The 22,603-nt window shown below is 43.7% G+C and overlaps 2 protein-coding genes and 1 long non-coding RNA gene across 4 annotated transcripts; all 3 read right to left on the reverse strand.

The window, feature by feature from the left end:
* Window positions 1-2,305: 2,305 nt before the first annotated feature.
* LOC139583181 (uncharacterized) lies at window positions 2,306-13,399 on the reverse strand. 2 transcript variants are annotated; one of them, XM_071414008.1, is made up of 21 exons: window positions 13,211-13,399; window positions 13,050-13,108; window positions 12,884-12,964; window positions 12,671-12,795; window positions 11,939-12,082; window positions 11,578-11,676; window positions 11,319-11,480; window positions 11,068-11,167; window positions 10,649-10,869; window positions 9,801-9,957; window positions 9,409-9,632; window positions 8,974-9,094; window positions 8,532-8,728; window positions 8,313-8,427; window positions 7,946-8,115; window positions 7,752-7,849; window positions 7,454-7,584; window positions 6,924-7,113; window positions 2,690-2,831; window positions 2,493-2,589; window positions 2,306-2,421 (listed from the first exon to the last, which is right to left on the reverse strand). In XM_071414008.1, exons 1-21 carry the CDS (start codon window positions 13,231-13,233, stop codon window positions 2,348-2,350), a joined length of 2,730 nt encoding a protein of 909 aa, XP_071270109.1. In that variant the 5' UTR covers window positions 13,234-13,399; the 3' UTR covers window positions 2,306-2,347. The 2 variants fall into 2 exon arrangements, with proteins under 2 accessions (XP_071270109.1, XP_071270110.1); XM_071414009.1 differs by lacking the exon at window positions 12,671-12,795 and having other exon boundaries at window positions 13,211-13,372.
* A 1,037-nt stretch (window positions 13,400-14,436) lies between these two features.
* On the reverse strand, window positions 14,437-17,870 carry LOC139583182 (uncharacterized). The gene is made up of 5 exons (XM_071414010.1): window positions 16,130-17,870; window positions 15,162-15,379; window positions 15,001-15,057; window positions 14,797-14,896; window positions 14,437-14,699 (listed from the first exon to the last, which is right to left on the reverse strand). The coding sequence occupies exons 1-5, from the start codon at window positions 17,763-17,765 to the stop codon at window positions 14,527-14,529; spliced, it is 2,184 nt and encodes a 727-aa protein (XP_071270111.1). The 5' UTR covers window positions 17,766-17,870; the 3' UTR covers window positions 14,437-14,526.
* A 597-nt stretch (window positions 17,871-18,467) lies between these two features.
* On the reverse strand, window positions 18,468-20,723 carry LOC139582374 (uncharacterized). The gene is made up of 4 exons (XR_011676336.1): window positions 20,379-20,723; window positions 19,911-19,963; window positions 19,684-19,765; window positions 18,468-19,506 (listed from the first exon to the last, which is right to left on the reverse strand). It is a non-coding gene; the product is annotated as an uncharacterized lncRNA (long non-coding RNA).
* Window positions 20,724-22,603: the final 1,880 nt, after the last annotated feature.

The raw sequence follows: 22,603 nt of genomic DNA on the forward strand, positions 1-22,603 counted from the left end.
TTTCTAAGCAAACAGCTGGAGGCAGGGCTTTCTCCTATAGAGCTCAATTTTTATGGAATGGTCTGCCTACCCATATGAGAGACGCAGACTCGGTCTCAACTTTTAAGTCTTTACTGAAGACTCATCTCTTCAGTGGGTCATATGATTGAGTGTAGTCTGGCCCAGGAGTGTGAAGGTGAACGGAAAGGCTCTGGAGCAACGAACCGCCCTTGCCGTCTCTGCCTGGCCGGTTCCCCTCTCTCCACTGGGATTCTCTGCCTCTAACCCTATTACAGGGGCTGAGTCACTGGCTTACTGGTGCTCTTTCATGCCGTCCCTAGGAGGGGTGAGTCACTGACGTGATCTTCCTGTCTGGGTTGGCGCCCCCCCTTGGGTTGTGCCGTGGCGGAGATCTTTGTGGGCTATACTAGGCCTTGTCTCAGGATGGTAAGTTGGTGGTTGAAGATATGGTGTGGGGGCTGTGCTTTGGCAAAGTGGGTGGGGTTATATCCTTCCTGTTTGGCCCTGTCCGGGGGTATCATCGGATGGGGCCACAGTGTCTCCTGACCCCTCCTGTCTCAGCCTCCAGTATTTATGCTGCAGTAGTTTATGTGTCGGGGGTTAGGGTCAGTTTGTTATATCTGGAGTACTTCTCCTGTCTTAGCCGGTGTCCTGTGTGAATTTAAGTATGCTCTCGCTAATTCTCTCTCGGAGGACCTGAGCCCTAGGACCATGCCTCAGGACTACCTTGCATGATGACTCCTTGCTGTCCCCAGTCCACCTGGCCGTGCTGCTGCTCCAGTTTCAACTGTTCTGCCTGCGGCTATGGAACCCTGACCTGTTCAACGGACGCGTTACCTGTCCCAGACCTGCCGTTTTCAACTCTCTAGAGACTGCAGGAGCGGTAGAGATACTCTTAATGATCGGCTATGAAAAGCCAACTGACATTTACTCGAGGTGATGACTTGCTGCACCCTCGATAACTACTGTGATTATTATTTGACCATGCTGATAATTTATGAACATCTTGGCCATGTTCTGTTATAATCTCCACCCAGCACAGCCAGAAGAGGACTGGCCACCCCTCAGCCTGGTTCCTCTCTAGGTTTTGGCCATTCTAGGGAGTTTTTCCTAGCCACCGTGCTTCTACACCTGCATTGCTTGCCGTTTGGGGTTTTAGGCTGGGTTTCTGTACAGCACTTCAAGATATCAGCTAATGTAAGAAGAGCTATATAAATAAATTTGATCCCATCTCAAGTAAACCTCTTCTCCCCACTCCTGGACAAGCTCACTGAGGGTAGTGACTTGCGCACAGACATTGTTGAGCCAAGAGATAATTGGTTCCCCCTTAATCACGCCATCCCTTCACATATGAAGACAATGTTCCATTCTGACGTCTTCCCTCTCTGGGCCCCAAGTGACTGAGCCCTAGCTGAGAAGGGAAACGTGCAACTGCCAACAGTATAGTCCAAAGGGACACATTCTAATGACAACTCTCACAAGCATATTAAGCAAATTAAACATCCTATTTACCTATGTTACCCAACTAATTCATCCTCCAGTGCGCCAACTCCCCCTTGTGGTCTGGAGCAATGAAGCCGTCCCACGGTGCAAGCTCGCAACTTTTAACGGAGGAACCACTGAGTCTCTTCACAGTCCCCGCTGTTCCGTAAGGTGTTTCTTTAAATCTGATCCTGATGCGGAATAGATTGCAACGTATTCATGGCTCTGTACCTTCCGTAGTCCGGACTTGGCGATTGTGAAGAGACCTCTGGTGGCATGTCTTGTGGGGTATGCATGGGTGTCCGAGCTGTGCGCTAGTAGTTTTAAAAACAGACAGCTCGGTACATTCAGCTTCTCAACACTTCTTACAAAAAACAAGTAGTGAGAAAGTCAAGCTCTCCACATTTGAGATGTACATGCATATCATTAAAGAAATGTCCATATTTGGATGGAAACCAAGCTAGTGAGAGGTATCAAGTAAAGTTAGGAATTTAACTGAAATTACACTGCTGCGCTCCCTGGGACCTGCAGCCAACCACAGCCCTGCTGGCCTCACAAACCACCATCTGCTATAACATTGAGTCAGTTCTTCCTACTGGACATTGGAAAGCTTTTGTTTTGACACCCATTGTTCGTCCTAGACGGGAAATTGGTGTGGATGGTTCAGAGTTCCATGCTTACAAAAGGGTTGATTGATACACGTCAGATGACAAGCCTACTACATCCACTAAAGTACATGCGCCTTGGTGTTATACGCAAATCAGATACAATTAAGGTAGCTCCAACGGTTAGGATTGTTGCCACACAAGTAAAGCAAACGTAATTGTTATATAGAACACTTTATTTGACATGTTAGAACAAGACATTACACCCAAAGAATGTATCCAGAAGAAATATAGAAATGACGCTCCTCAAAGAGGTCTTTGACATGTCGTTGACCTGTTGAGAGAGAGAACCTATTAGTTCAGTTATGGTCTGACAGAGTCTGAAAAGCATAAAACAAGACCTACCTCTTTTCGGGTTGTCCTGATTCACACATTGTCCACTACAGGGGCCGCCAGAGGGACTACTGGCGTCACAGATGACCACATCACAATGGACAAAGACCTAGGAATCAAAGATTTGATGGTGTCAGATAAATTGTAAAAAAGGGATGATTGCCACTCACAAAACTAACCTATAAAGATTGTTGGGTGAACTTTGTTACCTGGCCACTCGGCTCAACCGCATCCTCGACGAAGGAAAACATATAGACCTCAAAGCGTTTGACGTGAGGGGGGAAGTGGACCCTGGCGTCAGCTACCACCGGGTGGAAGACTACACGGTAGGGATCCTCCGGGTTCTCACAACTGCCAGTGTAGAGAGAGGGACTAAGTTAGGAACAAGAAAACACTGTAAACCCCAACCGCCTTGTGTACGAAGTCTTATGGTGGTGTCATGACTGTCCTGTGAGGATCAGATCAATTCACACCGTGTTGTAAATGACAGGAGAAGTGGGTTCCTTCTCCCCCTCCAGTACGAACTAAAGGAATGTCTTTGTTAACAGGCTTTTCCCACCAAAACTCTTACCCCTCCTAAATTCACCTCGGTCTTGAAAAAACCAACATATTTCATATACAATGTAAAGGCTAGAGACTTCCTACCTGTAGTGTGAGCACTTTCCTAGTTCCAGTATTTCCTTTTTAAAAATCACAAAATAAGAAACATGACATTCTTTTTCTATCTCTGACCAGTCTTATGTTAGAAATATTGTTCCAGTATTCACTTTTGAACGTATTAGAGAAACTCCTAGAAAATGTGCATAGTAAGTAGCCATGCCACGAGTGACATCAGAGAGCGTGTCAAAACCGTCCCCGGCGGCCAGAGTGCATAAAAGGATTGGTAACTGAAATTAACATTAGACCAGAAAACCGTGAGTCGCTAGCTACACGGTTGAAATGGTTGGACCTTTCCTAAACGCACCTTCCTAAGGACGGCGAGCTGCAGCTCATGTCCAAAGTGGTCCGAAACCTGAATACCAACACGAGGGAGAATAAACACCCCTCAGACAGTCACTGGTATAGCCGATTATCTGTTTGAGCCAAGTACCTAGAAAAGCTAACTTCAGTGGGACCATTCTGCTACTATATCCAAACCATCCTACTATCATCACCCACTGAGGAATCAGCGACAGGGTTGATTAGCCCATCTTCCAGAATGAGTGAAAGGAAAATCCATCCTGAAGTTCCATTCAAGACTAGTCATTGGAGCCACGGACAACTAACAACATTGTGACCTCAGGGAGCCAATCAGAGAGAAGACCCAACCACCTACCTTTCCACGGCGGCATCCCACAAATACATTCATGCAAAAATGTAACAACGATAAGTGTCCCTTATGGAACCATGGGTGGGGGAGACATCGCAACAAGCCGTCATATTGTGTCAGTCCGCTAGGGACCTGTGTGTTTAGCTAGTAAATACATTAAACCAATTTGTATAGTACTGAATCATAAGGCTGGGGTTCTTGCAGCTGCGAGGAGGATACGATGTAATGGTTAATAAGTTGACTTTAGCAATGTAATAGATTTCTACCGTCTAGAGTTTAAGTCGGGAGACGGTATCTTTAAAACCGTTTCCTCGGCACCCCAAATCCTAACACGATTCATTTAGAGTCGGGTAACAATTAAACAGTCCTCAGATAATTCAAAGTCACGACAGTAGTTTGTTGGTTTTAATTTCTGATCTTTTGGCCCATCAGACCTGGAAAGAAAAAAAATCGATTTAGTACATTTTTTATTTATTTAAAAAAACAGAAATTGGGCTGCCTATTTGAAAAAAAATGCATTTAATTTGTCAAGGGAGGGTCATACTAGCAATGCCATAGCATTTCTCATCAACAATATTACTTTGTCTACTGCAAAGGCTTTTATAGCTAGTTAAATGACGGATGTCTACGTCGTATGTCCAACATGTATATTCAATTACATTGACATGAATGCATTCTCATGTGGTGAGACGTCCCTCTAAATGGTTCTTAAAATTCTAAATGATCCAGAATGGTCAGACTACAGGCGACCTGAATATTGATCAATTGACCGTGGTTTAACCAAAGTTGCCGAATAGACAGTCGGTATCATATTTTCAAAATAAGTACTTCATTTTAATTAAGAATTTCATGCAATGCGCCAGAGCAATTCTTCCGCTGTCGGAAAAATTGGTCACACAAAATAAATTCTACACCCATGGCATCAGATTCACACGTGGAGGACTTCTGTGAAGGGAGCAGCTCTACTATACAAAGTAACCTACGCATTGACAGTTTAGGCCTACTTTTGTCATTTGCATCTTTGGGAGGTTTATCATTTACTGTTTAACTGACAGATATTAGCAAAAAGGGATTTGTGAAATCTGAAGACGTTACATTAAGAGACAAACGCCCACACCGGTACAAATCCACTAGAGCTGACAGACGGCCAGAGCTTTCTCAGGATTTTACTCAACGATGTAAGCCAAGTATGATATAGTTGCAGCTGAAGTGACAAATCTGAACTGCCCATTTCGTGCACAGCCATGTGAATGTGGTGTCTTTTCCTATGACCTACAAAACATTTTCAGCCTGTTTTTTCAAACTGCTACCACCCCCACCAGGATGACATTTGATTTAATAAACCGCTGCAAAGTTACTCCCGTGACAGATGAGCCTTGTGTCCACCGGAGCAAATTAAAATAGGGGGTGCCAAATTTGGGGTTTTGCGACCATTTCATAAAAATGGTAAAATTGCGTGATTTGATAGCATTTGGCAAACCCGATCCCCCAAATAAATGGTTTTGACCAATAAAGTTGCTTCACTACACTGCTTGGTGTAACATGTATCCAGATACTGAAAAGACACCCGCAAAATAAAGTGTCATTTGCAGCGTGCATAATCACGGGCAAAGTCATTGTAGCCAATCAACCAAAGGTTGCAGTGTCCATTACAATGTAGGAAAAATAAGTCATCTTTCAATAGTTACCCAATTTAAATTCTTGAGAAGATGGCAAAGTTAAAAATTAGGCCAGCGGTGTCCATCTGTGGCAAAGTGCTCACCCAAATCAATGCTTATGACAAACCCAGCTGTGTCTGACATTTTTTTAAATATGAACATTAGCTAGCTAAATAAGGTTAGCAAGATGCTGCTACACTTGACCGTGGTATTTGTTCATGTTTAGCAACTCCCAATTAGCGCATTCCTCTAGGACAGGAAATTCCATTGAAAGTGGCATCAACTTCTAGGGATCCTGTCACCTGATCCTATTCAGTTTCAAACATCAACTTCCATGCTGCACAGGCGTGTGAACCATCCATTATGTGAAGCGCATAACCGTTTTAAACACAAGAGGTCACTTTGACTGAATACTTGTTGAATTCAGGCACGTGTTAAGAGCAGTTGTATGAAACCAATCGGAAAGGCAAGCCAAGCTTGCCAGCCGCTCTCAATTTCCATTCGACTGACCAGCAGTTCGGCACAACACTGAACTGTAGCAAACCAAAAGGATAACATTGAGTAAAAAGGTGTAGGTAACGCCAACATAGTGTCTTAACCTTTCCACACGCGACTTCCAAATATCTTCAACAGTCGCCCCAGCGGTAGTTTATTTTATGCGCGGGATGTCAGAATGCACTCACCGTTCCAAAATGTGGACAGTTAACCCACGCTGACCTCAAACCAAGGCACACAACCTGCTAATTTTCTATAGGCTGTTTCAACTTCTAAGTTTGCCTCATTAATTCACAAAAGTAGCCCATTTCACTGTTGCAGACCATTTCTTTTTGAGAATTTGAATGAGCCAGACAAACTTACCTTCAAGCATACAGACATTTGCACATCTAGTCAGAACAGGCCTTGCACAAACTTTCCCCCTGGCACATTTATTGCCTGGTGCCCACATTGCCTTCCTTACAAATAACTGGACATGCGTGCATTCCTATCAAAGTGCCTTATTTTCTGTGTAACGTTTCTACTGTAGCATACCGTAAGTATAATGTACTTAGCGTTTTATTCATGCATTCTGATTCTTGCCTAGATTGTAATGGACACGTGTGTAAAACACTTTTGAAGGTGGTACCGAATATGAGCTAACGCCATACAATGCAGTCGGGTTATCACGTAAGAGTCTGTCAGACTCAACTGACGTATGGTGTTTAAGACACCTGGGATCTCGGAGTACCCGAGATGCTACGTGTGATGCTACGCGCCAGAATCTCCCATAAGTGTTCATTTGGGTGGAGATCTGGTGACAGACCGCATACTGCTCACATCGTTTTTAAGCTCAAACCATTTTGACCACTCATTACCTAGGGATGAGGGCATAGCCACGGTAGCCAAAGCAAATGGCCTGCCAAGCATGATAGGTTGCTAATTACTCAGGAACCACACCTGTGGAATAACACTTGTTTAGGCCCAAAAACAACAAGTTACCCATTAATGATGAGATTCCACCGGGGTCGGGAGTCACGGTCCTCATTGAGGGTGGCCCAGCAGTGGTCAAGCACCAGCGCTATCTTGGGGTCAGAGGACCTGGTCAGCTCCACCTCAAAGTGCAGAGGCTGTCTCAGGTACCTCACCATTGGATAGTCCTCCTCCTGGTGGAACGTGTTATACGAGGCGTCTGGAACACAGAACAAGACAACCGGTGGGCACAAAACAGCGAGGTACCATCTCAACTTGTCCATTAAGAAACACACGTTAATCATATCCTGTTGTGCCCCGATGAACACCCCCCTCCCCCCACCAGAGGCTTCTGACAAATTCCCAAATCAGCTCCTCACCGTTACTCCATAGCCACACCTGTAGATCTCAGAACGCAAGAGTAATATATCATAAGGCTTACATTTTTGGGAATGGTTTTGTAAAGGACACCTTCCAAGAGTCTATATTCCATTTCCAGATCATCAGGAGTGATTAGAATTTAGAGGCCAAGTTGAAATTCTGAATTTGTGCACGCTTACCCTGAGCGAGTCTCATTCTGACCATTTGTCGACCCGTCCCAGTCTCGGCAAAACGCTCGTTGTCACGCGGCCTGGTGAGGAAGGCCAATGTGCGAGTGATGTTGACCACATAGTAGCAGGAAACCTTTAACCTAAAAAGAGGGATGTAGGCAACTTCAATAGGGGAAACTTCAAGCAGTGGAGTGGACACAGTGGTAGTAGAGGCACAATTTCCCTGTATACAAAGTTAAAGTATTGAGCAATTGGTGAAGAATTAAAAAAAACTAAAAGCTACAATTGTGATGCGTAATGCACTTACTGATATTCCTCCTCTGAAGACATCGTGCCATTCAGCTTCACCTCATGTTCATCTGGCAAGGAGATTTCGTTCTCATACAGCATGACATTGTTGATAAACTATGTAGTAGAGGGGAATTGACTTATTACAGCCCGCAGAAGCAAACAGTCCGTAAATACACAGTACCCATCACCTCAGGGTAATAGTCATTTTACCTTCCTGGTGGTGCCACAGGAGTTGACAGTGAAGTGGAAGTAGGCGAAGCGATCGTCGCTGTAGGTGGGACCACAGGCGGGGTCGCTCAGGGTCAGCTGACCGGGGTTCAGACTGGGAGCAGACTCCACCTTGACCGCCAGCGCAGTCATCGTTCCGTTAGAGAAACACTCTTGGGGGTGGGGGAGCAAAAGACAGGTTCTGTATTTGTTACACTTAATTGAGCACAGTAGAACCAATGGCATAGCACCAAAAGTGCAAACCATGCCCATCTGGCACTATTATTAGACTCACAGTATTTGCAAGGAACCCAGGTTAGGTAACCATGTCAAACGACTATTTATCGGAAGTAATTGTTTGAGAACCAACCAGTCAGCGTTTTGAGGAAGCTGCAAGCCAGGGAAAAGTATTTGATGGTCATGTTGTTGTAAGGATTCAACAGAGCCACATCCAGTCTGCTCCTGACAGAGGACGGGTGAACCGACTGGGAACCAATGGGAGAGTTCATTAGCATGCATGTATACAGGGTAAGGAAAGCGAGGCTAGCTGCAGCAATTTAGGTTAACATGTTTTGGGAGAGCATCGTACCTCAAACACTGCGTCCGGCGAAGAGAAGGGTAACGTGATGGTGAAGTCTGCGTCGCCCTCTGTTAAATACTGTTGAGCAAGCTCATGGTTAAGCAGCCGCTTGCCAACCAAGACCACGAAAAAGGGCTCTTGGTTCCTGTAGTCCACAGTGATGTGAAAGTTCTCCTGATCACAGTTGCCAGTGACTGAGGGTGGCACTACAAGGACAAACAGGGTTGTGTTCATTAAGCACAAAAAACAGGAAGGTACTACTTGAACTTGTCCAAGGACGATCCTGGCAAATCAGGAACAGGACACTGGGTCCAAATACTCTAAAGCTTAACATTTTCTTTGTAGAGAGACCGCATAGGAAAAACCTACAGTATGGCTAGTTGGGCTTTCACTGCAATCATTAACCAGAGGAAGCCATTCAACAGTAGTTTGGCGTAGTCCAGAGACATACCAGTGTCCAGCAGTACAGCGTCCACAACGGCAGAGTGAGCGAAAGGAGCGTACTCTGGAAAGACGACCAGGCCGTAGATCAGCTGAAGAGTGAAGGTTGTGACACCTTGTTCCGCCCTTCTCTGTAGTGAAGTTAAAAGCATTGGTCAATTGATAGCATTATTGTTGTAACAGAACTCGATTCAACATCAAGTGACAACTAAGTACATATGGGGACTATTAAAATAAACTATATACTTAAAGTAATGTTGCCCTCATTCCTCTAAATCAAGCACTACTGGCAAGTGAATGCACACAACTACCAAAATAATGGGAACACTAGAGTAAATGAGGGATACAAAGTACATTTGCGCCATTATTTATATTTTGTTGGTGGCCCACTTATTAGGGCATGTACAAATGACTGCGTGTGGCTTTGCATTTAACAGAAACACACCTCCTTAAAGACCACCGGGTCTGAGAAGGGCACCTCCATCCTGAAGCTCTTCAAGGTGTTGTCCAGGGATCTCTGCTCCTGAACATTGAAGCCTCTGGCGTTGCACTCTGCAACAGTTAGCACCATGGTGGGAAAGGTGATGTTCAGCAGCTCCACATCAAGGTTGAAGGTCCCCAACTCAAGCACAAACACTGCCTGCTCAGGAACTGTGTCTAAGGGCGTGTCTGTTCATTGGCAAAAAAAAAAAAAATTGAAATGCGGTACAATGGAAGTCGAAAATGGACATTCGTTATTGCCTCCCCGTTTCAGTACATTTTCTTCTGTTTTGTGCCTTATGAACAACCCAGGCATCCCAAATTACCATAGGCACTATTTAACTAAACCAGACTCACAGTTGCGAACTTGTGGAGGCCTGGCCATCGGCGGTGTTGTGATAGGGAAGAGGACTTTGTAGCCGGTGTCCTCGTGTGCGACCTCCTCGATCCACAGAAACTCAAGCATGGGCTCAATGGTGTAAGTGACAAAGTACTGGTCATCCTGAATATGGCTCTGTAAAGGGAGACGAGTGATGCATTCAGGCTGTAATACACAATTGGAGTGCAAAAACAGCTAAATGTTCCTTACAAGCCAGAATGTTATCCGTCCGAGTATCTGTGTGGTTTGTCCTTCAGCCGCTCGTAATTTAAGACAATATCTGTTTACCCGACTTTAGAGAGCTGGTAGGCATATGGTTGTCAACTTGCATTTCCGGCGGTGTGTATTTTCAAAGCAACCGACACGCAAAGTAAACACTTGCACAATATGTAAACAGTAGCCGAGTGTAACCGAACGCTGCTTGCATTCAGTTGAGTGGCAAAGCTACCGGCTCCCTAAAAAGTCAGGTAAACAATACTTTAGTGTGGATATTTGGTCTCAAATTTCAAGCGGCTGAAGGACAAACTGCAAAGACAAGCGGTAGAGTATGTTTAAGTGTCATTTTATGCAACATTCACCCGATTTTGCAATCCAATGTGTCAGGCTGTATACACACACACCCAACAATCCATTGTATATTAGCCTGATTAAGCAGACAATTACTCAATAACAAACATTTTACACAAGACAACGTTTCTAGGAGTTATCCCATGAGAGATGGCAAAGGGTTACTGCAGGCACTGTCAACTGCTGCAGTAAAAAGGGCTCAACAAATAAGATTTGATTTAGAAATTAAACAGGAACATTTTACTCATCCAACGCTGACCTTGAAATAGCCGCCAACCGCCCCCACCGGAATTTCAACAATAATATGAGCCTCTGTGACTAAAACCGAGTAGTTTCTGGCAGCCATTTCCTCAGTGTCCAGCCTCTTAGCGTCAATTCCCATGTACACCTCCAACATGGTGAAGGCATCAGAGGAGAAAAGTGGGTCTATGTGCTTGGGCATGTACCAGGTGATCACTTCTGGAGTAAAGGCCACTGCCCCTGCAGTGAAACAAGAAACCAAGTACACATCATAACAGAACATTTTGCAACTGAAAACAAATGAGCCATTATTTGGAAAAAGTTCATCCCAAAACATTTCCCCAACTGAACACAAATCAAAGTCTTGTCTGGAGCCAATTAAGAACTGGGTTCATAGGATCTTAATTTGCCAAGTTAGTCCATTATTTCAAACTCAACCTGGTGTTGGACAAACAGCCGTGGCATCTACTCGAGTAACCAGCCACTTCTGCTCAAAGAAGGTTGAGGTTGAGAGCACCCGCATCGGAACCCCAGCTACCTGTTCAGGGGACAAGCACACCAGAGCCGTGTTCAGTAGGGCACACCGTACTAACAATATGTTGCAGAGTTCAGGTAGGGCCACCGTTTCCAAATTTTTGCTCTACTGAACAGGACCCAGTTCATGGAGGAAGTGGAGAAAGTCAGCTTACATTCTGGAGGTATGTCTCCTCTGCATTATGAGGGCTTCTTAACACCAGCCGTGTGGGAGTGTTGGCTATTGCATAGCCCTTTCTTTGGACCTCATCCACATTCATGACCTTCTTGCTAGGACTAAAGACGACTGCTGTCATTTTGTATCCTGAAGCAACAGCCTGTCTCAGGAAATGGAAACAGGAATTAAACAAATTGTCAACAAATGCACATTTTGTTTAGCGCCATCCTGTAGTGAAATTACAGAAACATGGCTACCTCAGCTCCTCTCCGGAAGTTGCCGCTCCTTGCTTTCGGGCCTCCAGTGGGCTGTTCAGGGACGGTTTGGATGTCTGGAAGAGTCCTTCTGACCGACACCTAGAGAAGAAAGGCCATTATTCCCTATGCATTTTCTCCCTCCCATACAATACGAAATCAAGGGCCAGTTCTCAATCTGTCCACTCGCCTCCTTAAATTAAGGAGTATTGAATTAAGAGAGAGTCAAGAACCTCTACGTTGTGTCACAGAAGCAGAAGAAATGAAACACTGGACAGTTGTAGCTCTAGACAGATCATTTATACAGGCAGTACGACAAGCTCGACTGTAAACATGTCCTTTGGGGCATGCTCTGCTCACTTGCCTCCATGTAGTTGCGGTCGCACAGAATCTCTCGGGAGGTCCAGGGGGTGTAGCTACAGGTTTTGCCCACTCTATACACAGGGTCTTCAGTCATGTGGTTTCCTGGCAGCCTGAACTGCATGACCAAGCTGAACATCTTATCATCCTAAAATGAAGGGGGAAGGAAAAAAAAATATTAAAGCCTTTCATTATATAGCAGAAAACAAATAATTCAGTTGACCTTCATGACCTATAGACTGTGGCAAAATTGCCTATATGAATGCAGCTGCCACTGTATTGAAGCCACACTACAGGAGAAGAGCTCAGTAGTACACATCACTGCAGTCTGTATCAGAAAGTTGGCTGGCCCTCTGAAAGCCCTCCATAAACTTCTGCTGTACCTTACGTCATCGTTAACTTAGAGGTAAGAGATAGCAGACCCAGGGGTGGTAAAACTGCTTAAATGTTTCTGGCACCGTACTTCTACTAACCTCCATGCTCTAAAATTGTATGAATTAGCAACTCAGGCTTATTGAGGACCTTTTTACTGAAGAATGCGTTTGTTTTCAATGATTACATTTTTCATCTAGTGATGCAAATATTGACTGGTATCTTTGTGTATACAGGGCTCATCTGTAAGAGAGTCTGGTCTCAGCATGACTCCATGTCAAAGGTTAAATAAAATGACATTGCTACATTATGGGTTGCAAATGCAGTGACACTGAAAGGCAAACACTACAGTGCTTAGGGTTACCATGTTTTGGGAAAAGCAGTTTTGAAGAGAAGCAAAAAACATGGCATTCCCCATGGGGTCAAATTTAAAGCTGAATCCACACTGAGTAGCAAGGCCAGGCGTCAGGTTTATGATTTGTGTGTCATCTGGAAGGGATGGAGAATGTGTGAACACAATAGTTGACAAACAACAATCCATGAATTATGAAAGGAGAATCATAAGAGACAAACTCACTGAAGACAGCATCAACCTCTTTAAAAAGAGGAGCGACACTCAAACGAATAACGTTACCAAGGCATTCAGCGTTGAGGTCATCTGGAATGGGAAAGGTTAGTTAAAAACCCCAAAAATATATAGTCAAACGCTTAGTGCTTGAACTTGTAGGGTGAAAAATGCATACTTATAGAAGGTTTCTGTTGTGCTTGTATGCCCACAGCTGCCAACAACAGGCAAAACAACCTGTAAGGCATTTGACAAATTATTATGATTGACTAAAAGGAGGAAGAACACAATTCAAATGTTTGCGTCACATAAGACTCTTCTAGGCCTGCTACTACTTACCCTGAGCTAAGGAAAGGAACCATTGTAGAACAGAATTGTTTCGATAAAATACACAGCTACAGAATCTAATATTTGACCCAAGGTGTGCAGCCTACAGCCCAGGGGTATTCAACTTTTACCCTATGACAAAGGCTTCCCACACTCAGTCACCTGAACCCCAAAGGGCTGCACATTTTCTTTTTATTCCCCTAGCCCTACAAAGCTGATTCAAATAATCAACTAATCATCAAGCTTTGTTCATGTGAATCAGCTGTGTAGTGTTAGGACAAAAACCAACATGCACACCAAGTTTGGGAAACGCTGCCCTGCCCTACGAGCCTGCTGGTTTTCTGTTCTAACTGATAATGACTTGCACCCACCTTGTGTCCCAGGTCTAGATCAGTCCCAGATGACAGGAGAACAATTAAGAAATGCAGTGGAACTGGCTTTGAGACCCAGAGGTGAGTTTGAGGGCTATAGCTGTTCCTGCTCCTCAAATTTCACTGTTTGCCACTGGCGTAATTGAATGAGGGGTTATGCTGGATGTAACCGGTGTGAAATGGCTACCTAGTTTGGAGGTAGTGCACTGATAGCGTTTCAATCGGTGACGTCACTCGCTCTGAGACCTTGAAGTAGTTCCCCTTACTCTGCAAGGGCCGCGGCTTTTGTGGAGCGATGGGTAACTGTTGTATATGTGTGCAAAGGGTCACTGGTTCGGGACAGAAGTAAAACTGTTACACGGGCACCATTTAATTTGTCATCGATCGCTAGACCAGATTTATTTATTTTTCCCCCCCTATCTTTTTCATTACGCAGACATAAGCAGAGTTGACACCATCGAGGTGTGGATGTTTACTTTCGACACTAGTTATTTTTCTCCAGTTTCGTCCGACGAACAGACTGTAGTGGTAAAATAAAACGGGATAGATTTTTTAATGAAGTCCTAAGCATCACTCCAGTCAAAACAATCTCTGCGAACGTTCGATTCCAATATATGTAGTTCTGTCTATGGAATACATACAAAAATGTCGTAAAAAAAAATTGATATGTATAAAATATACTTGTCTGTACAGGTAAATGTAGGAAATCCAAAATGCACAAAAATATGTTTTCGTAATGTCTAAAATAAAATATATGTGTATAATATATACTTGTCTGTAAAGCAATTCAGAAGCAATAAGCATTGTAAAGGATGATAGAACACATCAAATTAATGTGAACATGAGGACACAAAGGAGAGATTTAATTAAAAGATCATCAGCCACTTGCTATGTTAAAGAAAAATGTCAGTTAATGATGAATGGATACAATTTGGAAGGATTTTCCAGAGTCATACCTCAGTAGGGTAGAGTGTCAGGTGGCACAACCATTGGTGCCATGAGGTCAAAGTGTGAAGGAGGGAGCAAGCCAGAGAGCTGTCTAGGAAGCAGTCCAGGCCCATGGCTTGGAGGCTTTGAGTTGGTCCCATCATTGTAATGCATTGTAGGGTATATGCTGCCCCATAGAACTGCTGGTAGTGGGAAAGGTGTTAGCAGGAGACCACCAGGGACATCTATGATTGGTTGACAGTCTTGGTTAAACCACATGTATTCTAAAGCAATATTCACCTGCTTTCATAGAGTAAGGATTCACTCCTTTGGGGACACTGCCAGTGTTCCCCTGATATCCATATGTCCCCATCGGTGGAGGTGGTGGTACACACTTGCTCTGTAAAAAACATCAACACATTTTCCAAATTGTTAGTAATATTATCACAGTTGAAATACAATGGTTGTTCACTGTTTTTAATTTCATTGAATTTAAGTGTGTACCTCAGCCTTGGGCTCAGTTTTGTTAACCCATCTGTGCAGAGTTGGATCCCAGACAATCTGAGGAAGAAGATATTAGCAATGTGAAGCAAGCCGCAATAGTTTTTTTTTAATCCACTCAATTGTCTCTACATAGAATATAGTGTTAATATCCAGTTCCTTACAGATCTGTCTTTGTCCTCAGGTAGATGAACCTCCTTCTTATTAACTCTTCCACTCCCAAAGACCCAGCTGAGCCAGCCTCCACTGTTATTGTGAACAGCAGGGGTCTCGGGCTCAGCCACCGGCCGGCTGCCAGTCTGGCACTGAGGGTTGGCCTCGGAGTGTTCCGGCTTGGTGATGGACATCATAGCAGGATGCTCAACATATCTAAGTCGGACATCTGTAATAAGTGGGAGAAGTCAGGCCACTCTGCTCATGTCACCATACAGAACAATTACTAGCTGACAGGTAGAAACGTCTCGCTCTGATACTCTGTTACAACCCAATCTTAACCTACACGCAGTCACAGGGATAACTGGGAGGTTACTCCAGGACTCTGCGATCGCAATGTTTTGGTTGCAAAATCAACAATTCCCTGCATATTATGCGAGGGCTTACAAATTTGACCAATCACCAAACTATTTCTGCATAAAATAGTCACATCATCACAATATTATCGCATAGAACTGACCCATTACCACAGTATAAAAAGAGGGTTCGCAATTTCAACCAATCACCGCACATTTACTGCATAATATGGTTCAATCAAGTCACACGTCAACACAGTTTTTTCCCTTGTCAGCGCATTTTTGCAACAAATTGGACAAAACAAATGCATATTGCTATGCAAAATGTCATAATTGTTGCTGCAAAATCTAGCATATATCCAAAAAATCCATGCGAAATCCTGGAGAGATTCACTGGAGTATGAAAATGTATACACTCACTACTGTAAGTCGCTCTGAATAAGAGCATCTGCTAAATGACTAAAATGTCAAAGTAAAATGGAGCTAAACCTGTTTTATGTAGAAAATGCATGAAAGTATTACAGATATACACACTCACATGAGCCATACATTTAACCAATCACAGCTAATTCTCACGCTATCACAATGGTAATTTCTTTACTAATTAGGTAAGTTTAAGTGACCTCTTCTCTTGGAATAGAAATCCACAGGTGGAGTACACGCTCCACCATCCCATTTACACAGTGGTGCCACCATGGGGATGATGGGAGGTGGTTGTGGATGATTGTGTCCATTCTTCACAGGGACACTGGTTGTGAGGAAGATCTCCACCCTCTCTGCAGGGACACTAGCCTTTGGGACGATCCACTCCCTGTGCGCAGGGACGATGGCCTTCAGGAGGATCAACTCCCTCTGTGCAGGGATGAGGCCTGATGCTCTGAGGATCTTCTCCTTTCGCACAGTGACAGTAGTTGTTGGAAGAATCCCCTCCCTCTTTGCAGGGACACTGCCTGTGAGGAGGATGTCCTCCCTCTCTTCAGGGATGAGGCCTGATGCTCTGAGGATCTTCTCCTTTCGCACAGTGACAGTAGTTGTTGGACGAATCCCCTCCCTCTGTACAGAGACACTGGCTGTTTGGAGGATCCCCTCCCTCTGTGCAGGGACACTTGATGTTTGGAGGATCCTCTCCCTCTGTGCAGGGATGAGGCCTGATGCTCGGAGGATCTCCTCCCTCTGTGCAGTGATGCTAGCTGATGGGAGAACCCCCTCCCTCTGTGCAGGAACACTGGCTGTTTGGAGGATCTCCTCCCTCTGTGCAGTGATGGTAGCTGCTGAGCGAATCCCCTCCCTCTGTGCAGAGACACTGGCTGTTTGGAGGATACCCTCCATCTGTGCAGGGACACTGGCTGTTTGGAGAACCCCCTCCCTCTGTGCAGGAACACTGGCTGTTTGGAGGATCTCCTCCCTCTGCGCAGTGATGCTAGGTGCTGAGAGAATCCCCTCCCTCTGTACAGGGACACTGGCTGTTAGGAGGATCCCCTCCCTCTGTGCAGGGATGAGGCCTGATGCTCGGAGGATGTCCTCCCTCTGCGCGGTGATGCTAGCTGCTGGCAGAACCCCCTCCCTCTGTGCAGGGACACTGGCTGTTTGGAGGATCCCCTCCCTCTCAGCAGAGACACTTGCCTTTGGGACAATCCCCTCCCTGTGCGCAGGGACGCTGGCCATTGGGACGATTCCCTTCCTCTGCGCAGTGACACTGGCCTTCAGGAGGATCAACTCCTTTTGTGCAGGGATGAGGCCTGATGCTCTGAGGATCTTCTTCTTCTGCGCAGTGATAGAAGATGCTGGAAGAATCCCTTCCCTCTGTGACGGGATGAGGCCTGATGCTTGGAAGATCTCCTCTCTCTGCGCAATGATGCTAGCTGCTGAGAGAATCCCCTCCCTCTGTGCAGGGACACTGGCTGTTTGGAGAATAGCCTCCGGCTGTGCAGGGACACTGGCTGTTTGGAGGATCCCCTCCCTCTGTGCAGGGACACTGGCTGTTTGGATGATCCCCTCCGTCTGTGCAAGGACACTGGCTGTTTGGAGAATACCCTCCATCTGTGCAGGGACACTGGTTGTTTGGAGGATACCCTCCGTCTGTGCAGGGACACTGGTTGTTTGGAGGATACCCTCCCTCTGTGCAGAGACACTGGCTGTTTGGAGGATACCCTCCCTCTGTGACGAGATGAGGCCTGATGCTCGGAGGATCTCCTCCCTCTGCACAGCGACTTCGACTGCTGTGATGATCTGCAGGTATAATATAGAGCATATAGTCATTCACTAAAAAAATCAACCACTGGAATCTATAACATCATTGACACATACACTGAGTGCATTGAACATTAAGAACACGTTCTCTTTCTGTGACAGACTAATCAGGTGAAAGCTATAATCCCTTATTGATGTTAATTGTTAAATCTTCTTCTCAGTGTAGATGAAGGGGAGGAGACAGGTTAAAGATTGATTTTTAGACAATTGAGACATGGATTGTGTATGTGTGTCATTCAGAGGGTGAATGGGCAAGACCAAAGATTTAAGTCCCTTTGAACAGAGTATGGTAGTAGGTGCCAGGCGCACCGGTTTGTGTCAAGAACTGCCATGCTGTTGGGTTTTTCCCGCTCAACAGTTTTCCCTGAGTATCAACAATGGTCCACCACCAAGGGGGGAGGGCAACTCAATAGGAAGGTGTTCTTAATATTTTGTTCACTCAGTGTAGATCAATCCCTAGCATAGACTTTCATTTGTATGTGTACTGATACTGTAAATACACAAATTATATTAATGTTATCTACAATATATTATAATACCGTAAGCCTCCCTTATGCAAAGGCTTTTCCTCCTACAATTTTGAGCTGATTTTCTTCACCTTAGCAATATTTTGTATCTTTGTTAATTTTCACATTTATTGTGTTTGGAATGACACTGTTACTACAGGAGATGATGCTATCATAAAGTATTTGATGTAAGTATGTAGGATAATTACCCATAATGCTCACTGACTGAATATTTCAAAATTAACATGGCAATTATTGACGCATTCACATGCCGTCGGAAACTTGGAACCTCAGAGTTAAAATGAACGTAAGTTATCAGTGTAGAGCTTCCTACTGGTTGATTCTGATACTTCACAAGTAGGAAACTTGAAATCATCATTCCATAACGAGTTTGCGAGTCAGAAATGTCAGAATTTCCTAGTTCCGACTTGAAGGGCCTTCTATGATGTAGGGCAGGTCAGTAACCAAATTATTTTACTGTGCCCAGTCGCACACAGACTTTTATGGTCACACAAGTTGCCACCGGTGGATTCAAAATGAGTAGCCTAACAATTATTTACATGGCCCCAGGTACATTTGAAACCAAATTATTTTTCTGTGAGAAATCAATAATAGATGCACACATAGGGTAACAGTCAGCAATTGACAGTGAGCAATGAGCAAGATAAGCATAGACGGGAAGTTGACAATAGCTTATTATTAGTGTAAATAAATTGTATTTCTATGGTTGCAGTCCTCAAAGATTGAATTGCATTGAATTGAAATAATCAGATCCAATGATTTACCGCCTGTCGGGTGGGGTAACGCTAGTCATCATTATTATAATCACCATCTCAATCATTATCACCATACCATCATAGACTTATTCTTCTGTATCTGAGACTCATCTGACACTACCTTAGACATGGCAGTCTGCAACTCAATACACTGCCCCTGCATGGTGTTCAGCGTCCCCTGCATGTGGTTAATCGAATGCTTAACATCGTTCAGCAGGATCTGAATCTCAAGCCTGCAAGAAATCAGGCGGTTCAACATACTGAGATGACGAGAGGCTTCAGACCATGCCCATTGGACCATCTTTAGGATTCTTTCTCACTTAACACCAATCTTATTAGGAATGTAACTTTGTGCAGAAGATGTTACTATAGTGTTATTTAGAAGAAAAAAAGTGTACTTTGTCAGGCGCCAAAAGGATGACGGGATGTCTCCCTGCTCCAGTGAGCTCTGCTGGCAGGTCTTGCTCACTGTTGGAGGAACGGGAGCCAAATTAGAGGAAACATAACTATGGTTGTTCAGCAATGAAACATTCATGGCATAATAGGGATTGTCCTTCCATGTGAAAAGAATAACAGCTGGGTTTACTTTCTCACTTTCAGATAATGTAATACAATCTTTAAACCCATCAGAAGTGTAGTGCTTACCTCCATGAAAATATTGGTCCATGTTATTTATGGCTGCATTGTCCCAATGTTGACCACTAGTTCCAACTTGTGATGAGAAGGTCTTGATGAAACAATCAAGTCAACATTTTGTTAGACATTTCAGAGATAGCATTAACAATTGTACATGAGACAGTGCTTCCAGATATTGAGGTATCTTCCTTCTGAGATATCTAAAAAAAAAAAAAAAATGTGGTGTGTTTTCTCACATGAAAGGCATCCATGATTCTAGATTAAGCCAATCATGTACGTGATTACCATCCTATGGGTCAGCAATGGAATGATTGCTACACAGCTTTCAGAAGACTTTATGTCTTGGGCCTGGATAAATCATTGAAATACGTAATATTGTAATATTGTAATATTGTGTAATATTGTGAATTTGTGATGCATAATTGCCATTATAATTTGGAATATTCCATCAAAGTTATTTGTTTTGACAGTCAAAACAAGTCAATCTTACAATTAATCACTTGAACTGAGTAACTTGAGTTGACGGAAGTAGTTACTTTATATTCTGACCTAGACACTGACTTGTGCAATGCCTAATGCATGTTATTGGCCATTGGACTGCTCAGTCAAAACAACAAACTTTTACGATTAATCACTTGACTGGAGTAACTTGAGTTCGGAACTAAAAGATTAAAAGTAGGCTATAGCTTGACGCATATCCTTACCTTGGACAAGCGTATCCAAAAGGCCTATCCAGTCGTGCGTGAAGATACCTTTAGGGAGATAAAAGCGCGGTACGGGTTGAGACACGCTCGGTATTGTGAATCTGTAACACTGATACAAAAGCACGTTTTCATTTATAATTTACACTGTAGAATGACCTGCAAGCCAATCAGAATCTAGTTTTAAACAATGCCGTGGGTTCCATGGAACGTCACAAACATATTAGGCCACTTGCGTCACAGATTACAGTCACTGAACATGGGTTTAATAGCTATATTGGCTATATGTACAGTATATGCACATCGTATTGAATTGAGATTACATTTACTGCACCACTAATTATGTAGCCTAATCCTATGAGGATCATATGTGAAATGTCAGAATCATGGCACATGAAAACAATTAAATTGACTGCAGATTATAAAATTCACTGTGACACAATATCCATGTAATTTCAATTAAATTACGTGGAACCAACGTGGAATAAACATTGAATTGATGTATGTGCCCAGTGGGAAGTGATCAATTCGAAATGATTGAATACGTACAGTATTACAAAGAAAGAGATACAAAAATTGCTTCGAAAAACTCTCTAATTTCCCTGGGCCACCCAAACGTAAAATGTATGTACGGATTATTGTACATCGTTTTGGATGAAAGCGTCTGCTTTCAAATCTCTGAATCGCACATATGTACAATCTCGCGATGTTTATTTCTGGCACTTTCACGTTTGAGGGATTTTGTGAAGTAAATGATGCGCAGGAGAGCTCCATGAAATCAGTGATGTGGTCAAGATTGCGACATGAGAGGGTGTAACATTTCTAGCTGAGGAACAATTTGGTGGTTTTCTCACAAAGTTTATAGTTTTATAGTTTTAGACTGCAGTTGCAATTTTGTTTTTTTTCCCACAAAAAATGATTTCTAACCATATAATGAATCATTTTGTAATTAATCAAACCATTGACATATTTTTGACTATTTCCAACGAACAAGCTAGCAATCGAAAAGTGTCAGCGTGTGTAGTTAAATTAGCCTGTTAATGTCTTCATGGCTAGTAGCATGTAATCAGGACATGACCAAACTGTTGCTGAGATAATGGATGTTGAAACTTCCAAGGAGGAAAAAAGGCATTGTTGAAACTCACTCATGCTTGCGGTGTAAAAAAGGGGGGTGAATGCGATTCATACCCGAATACCCCAACCAAGGAAGCAGCTTCCAGAAGAAGCTGAGAAGTGAACCATCAATGAGCCAGCTACAGGAAGGACATCGTTCTCATCCTCACGGCTAAAATCAAAGAGAGCGCAGATGACATCATGAATTTGGTGTAAAAGAACACAATCAGTATCGTTAACCTGAAGAAATCGATTGATTTCAGTGCTGACGAAGTAAAAACTCGGAAGCAGCAGAACGCAACATTGAACATTCAGGTTGCAAAGCAGGAGAAGAAACTCACTGAAATGGAGTCAAATGTAAACGAGAATGACCGGTATAGTCGGAGATGGAGTCTTCGAATTTATGGAATAGAAAAATAGATAGAAAAATCTGACGAGAACATTAAAGCAAGAGTGAAGGACATTTGCAGGGCAATAGTCCCGGAGGAGGAGCGAAATGTTGTTGCAGGTTCTCTGGATGTAGTGCACCGCCTGGGTAGGCTGAGAGATGGGGAAAACAACCAGCCACCACGACCAGTGATCATGAGATTCATCTCCCGGACAGCGAGGGATATGACATGGAAAAGTGCAAAGAAAAATTACTATTTACAGAAGAACAACCTGAGGTTCAAGGAGGATCTGACAGCATTTGACAAAGAAGCTCTGAATCGTCTGTGGCCGATAATTGAGAGAGCAAGGAAGGAAGGGAAAAGTGCATACTTTGCGGGAGCTAAGGCTTTTGGTAATGGAAGGGAAATTCACGCTGACGCCTAGTTTGTTGACTGCTGAACTTATCAATTGAGTTGTGCGGGACTGAGTTTTATTTGCTAATTTGATAAAACTAGATATTTCTTGAGGAAAGAGCATTGTTTGTGTGAGCCAAACATTCAAGAAACTCATGCCTGTTCTGTTGCACAGATACTGCGTTTTGGAAGTGTCAATGGTGATGATATGAATGATATTTGGTTTTCATTTGGTACTAATCGGTCAGCAGGTGTCCCTATTTTAAAAGGCAACTTTAAGGCTCATATATTGAGTCATGAAGCAGATAATACAGGGAGATGGATTATACTATT

Source organism: Salvelinus alpinus, chromosome 8 (genome assembly GCF_045679555.1).
Source record: "Salvelinus alpinus chromosome 8, SLU_Salpinus.1, whole genome shotgun sequence".
NCBI lineage: Eukaryota > Metazoa > Chordata > Actinopteri > Salmoniformes > Salmonidae > Salvelinus > Salvelinus alpinus.

Coding starts and splice junctions, on each gene's coding strand:
- LOC139583181 (XM_071414008.1), bottom strand. CDS start 13,233: ATGGTTCCTTTCCTTAGCTCAGG. Junction 9,958..10,648: donor CGGTTGGCGGCTATTTCAAG/GTCAGCGTTGGA, acceptor CTCCCTTTACAG/AGCCATATTCAGGATGACCA. Junction 7,850..7,945: donor CCTGTGGCACCACCAGGAAG/GTAAAATGACTA, acceptor TCTACTACATAG/TTTATCAACAATGTCATGCT.
- LOC139583182 (XM_071414010.1), bottom strand. CDS start 17,765: ATGACTATATGCTCTATATTATACCTGCAGATCATCACAGCAGTCGAA. Junction 15,380..16,129: donor TTTCTATTCCAAGAGAAGAG/GTCACTTAAACT, acceptor CACTTATTACAG/ATGTCCGACTTAGATATGTT. Junction 14,897..15,000: donor AAACTGAGCCCAAGGCTGAG/GTACACACTTAA, acceptor TGTTTTTTACAG/AGCAAGTGTGTACCACCACC.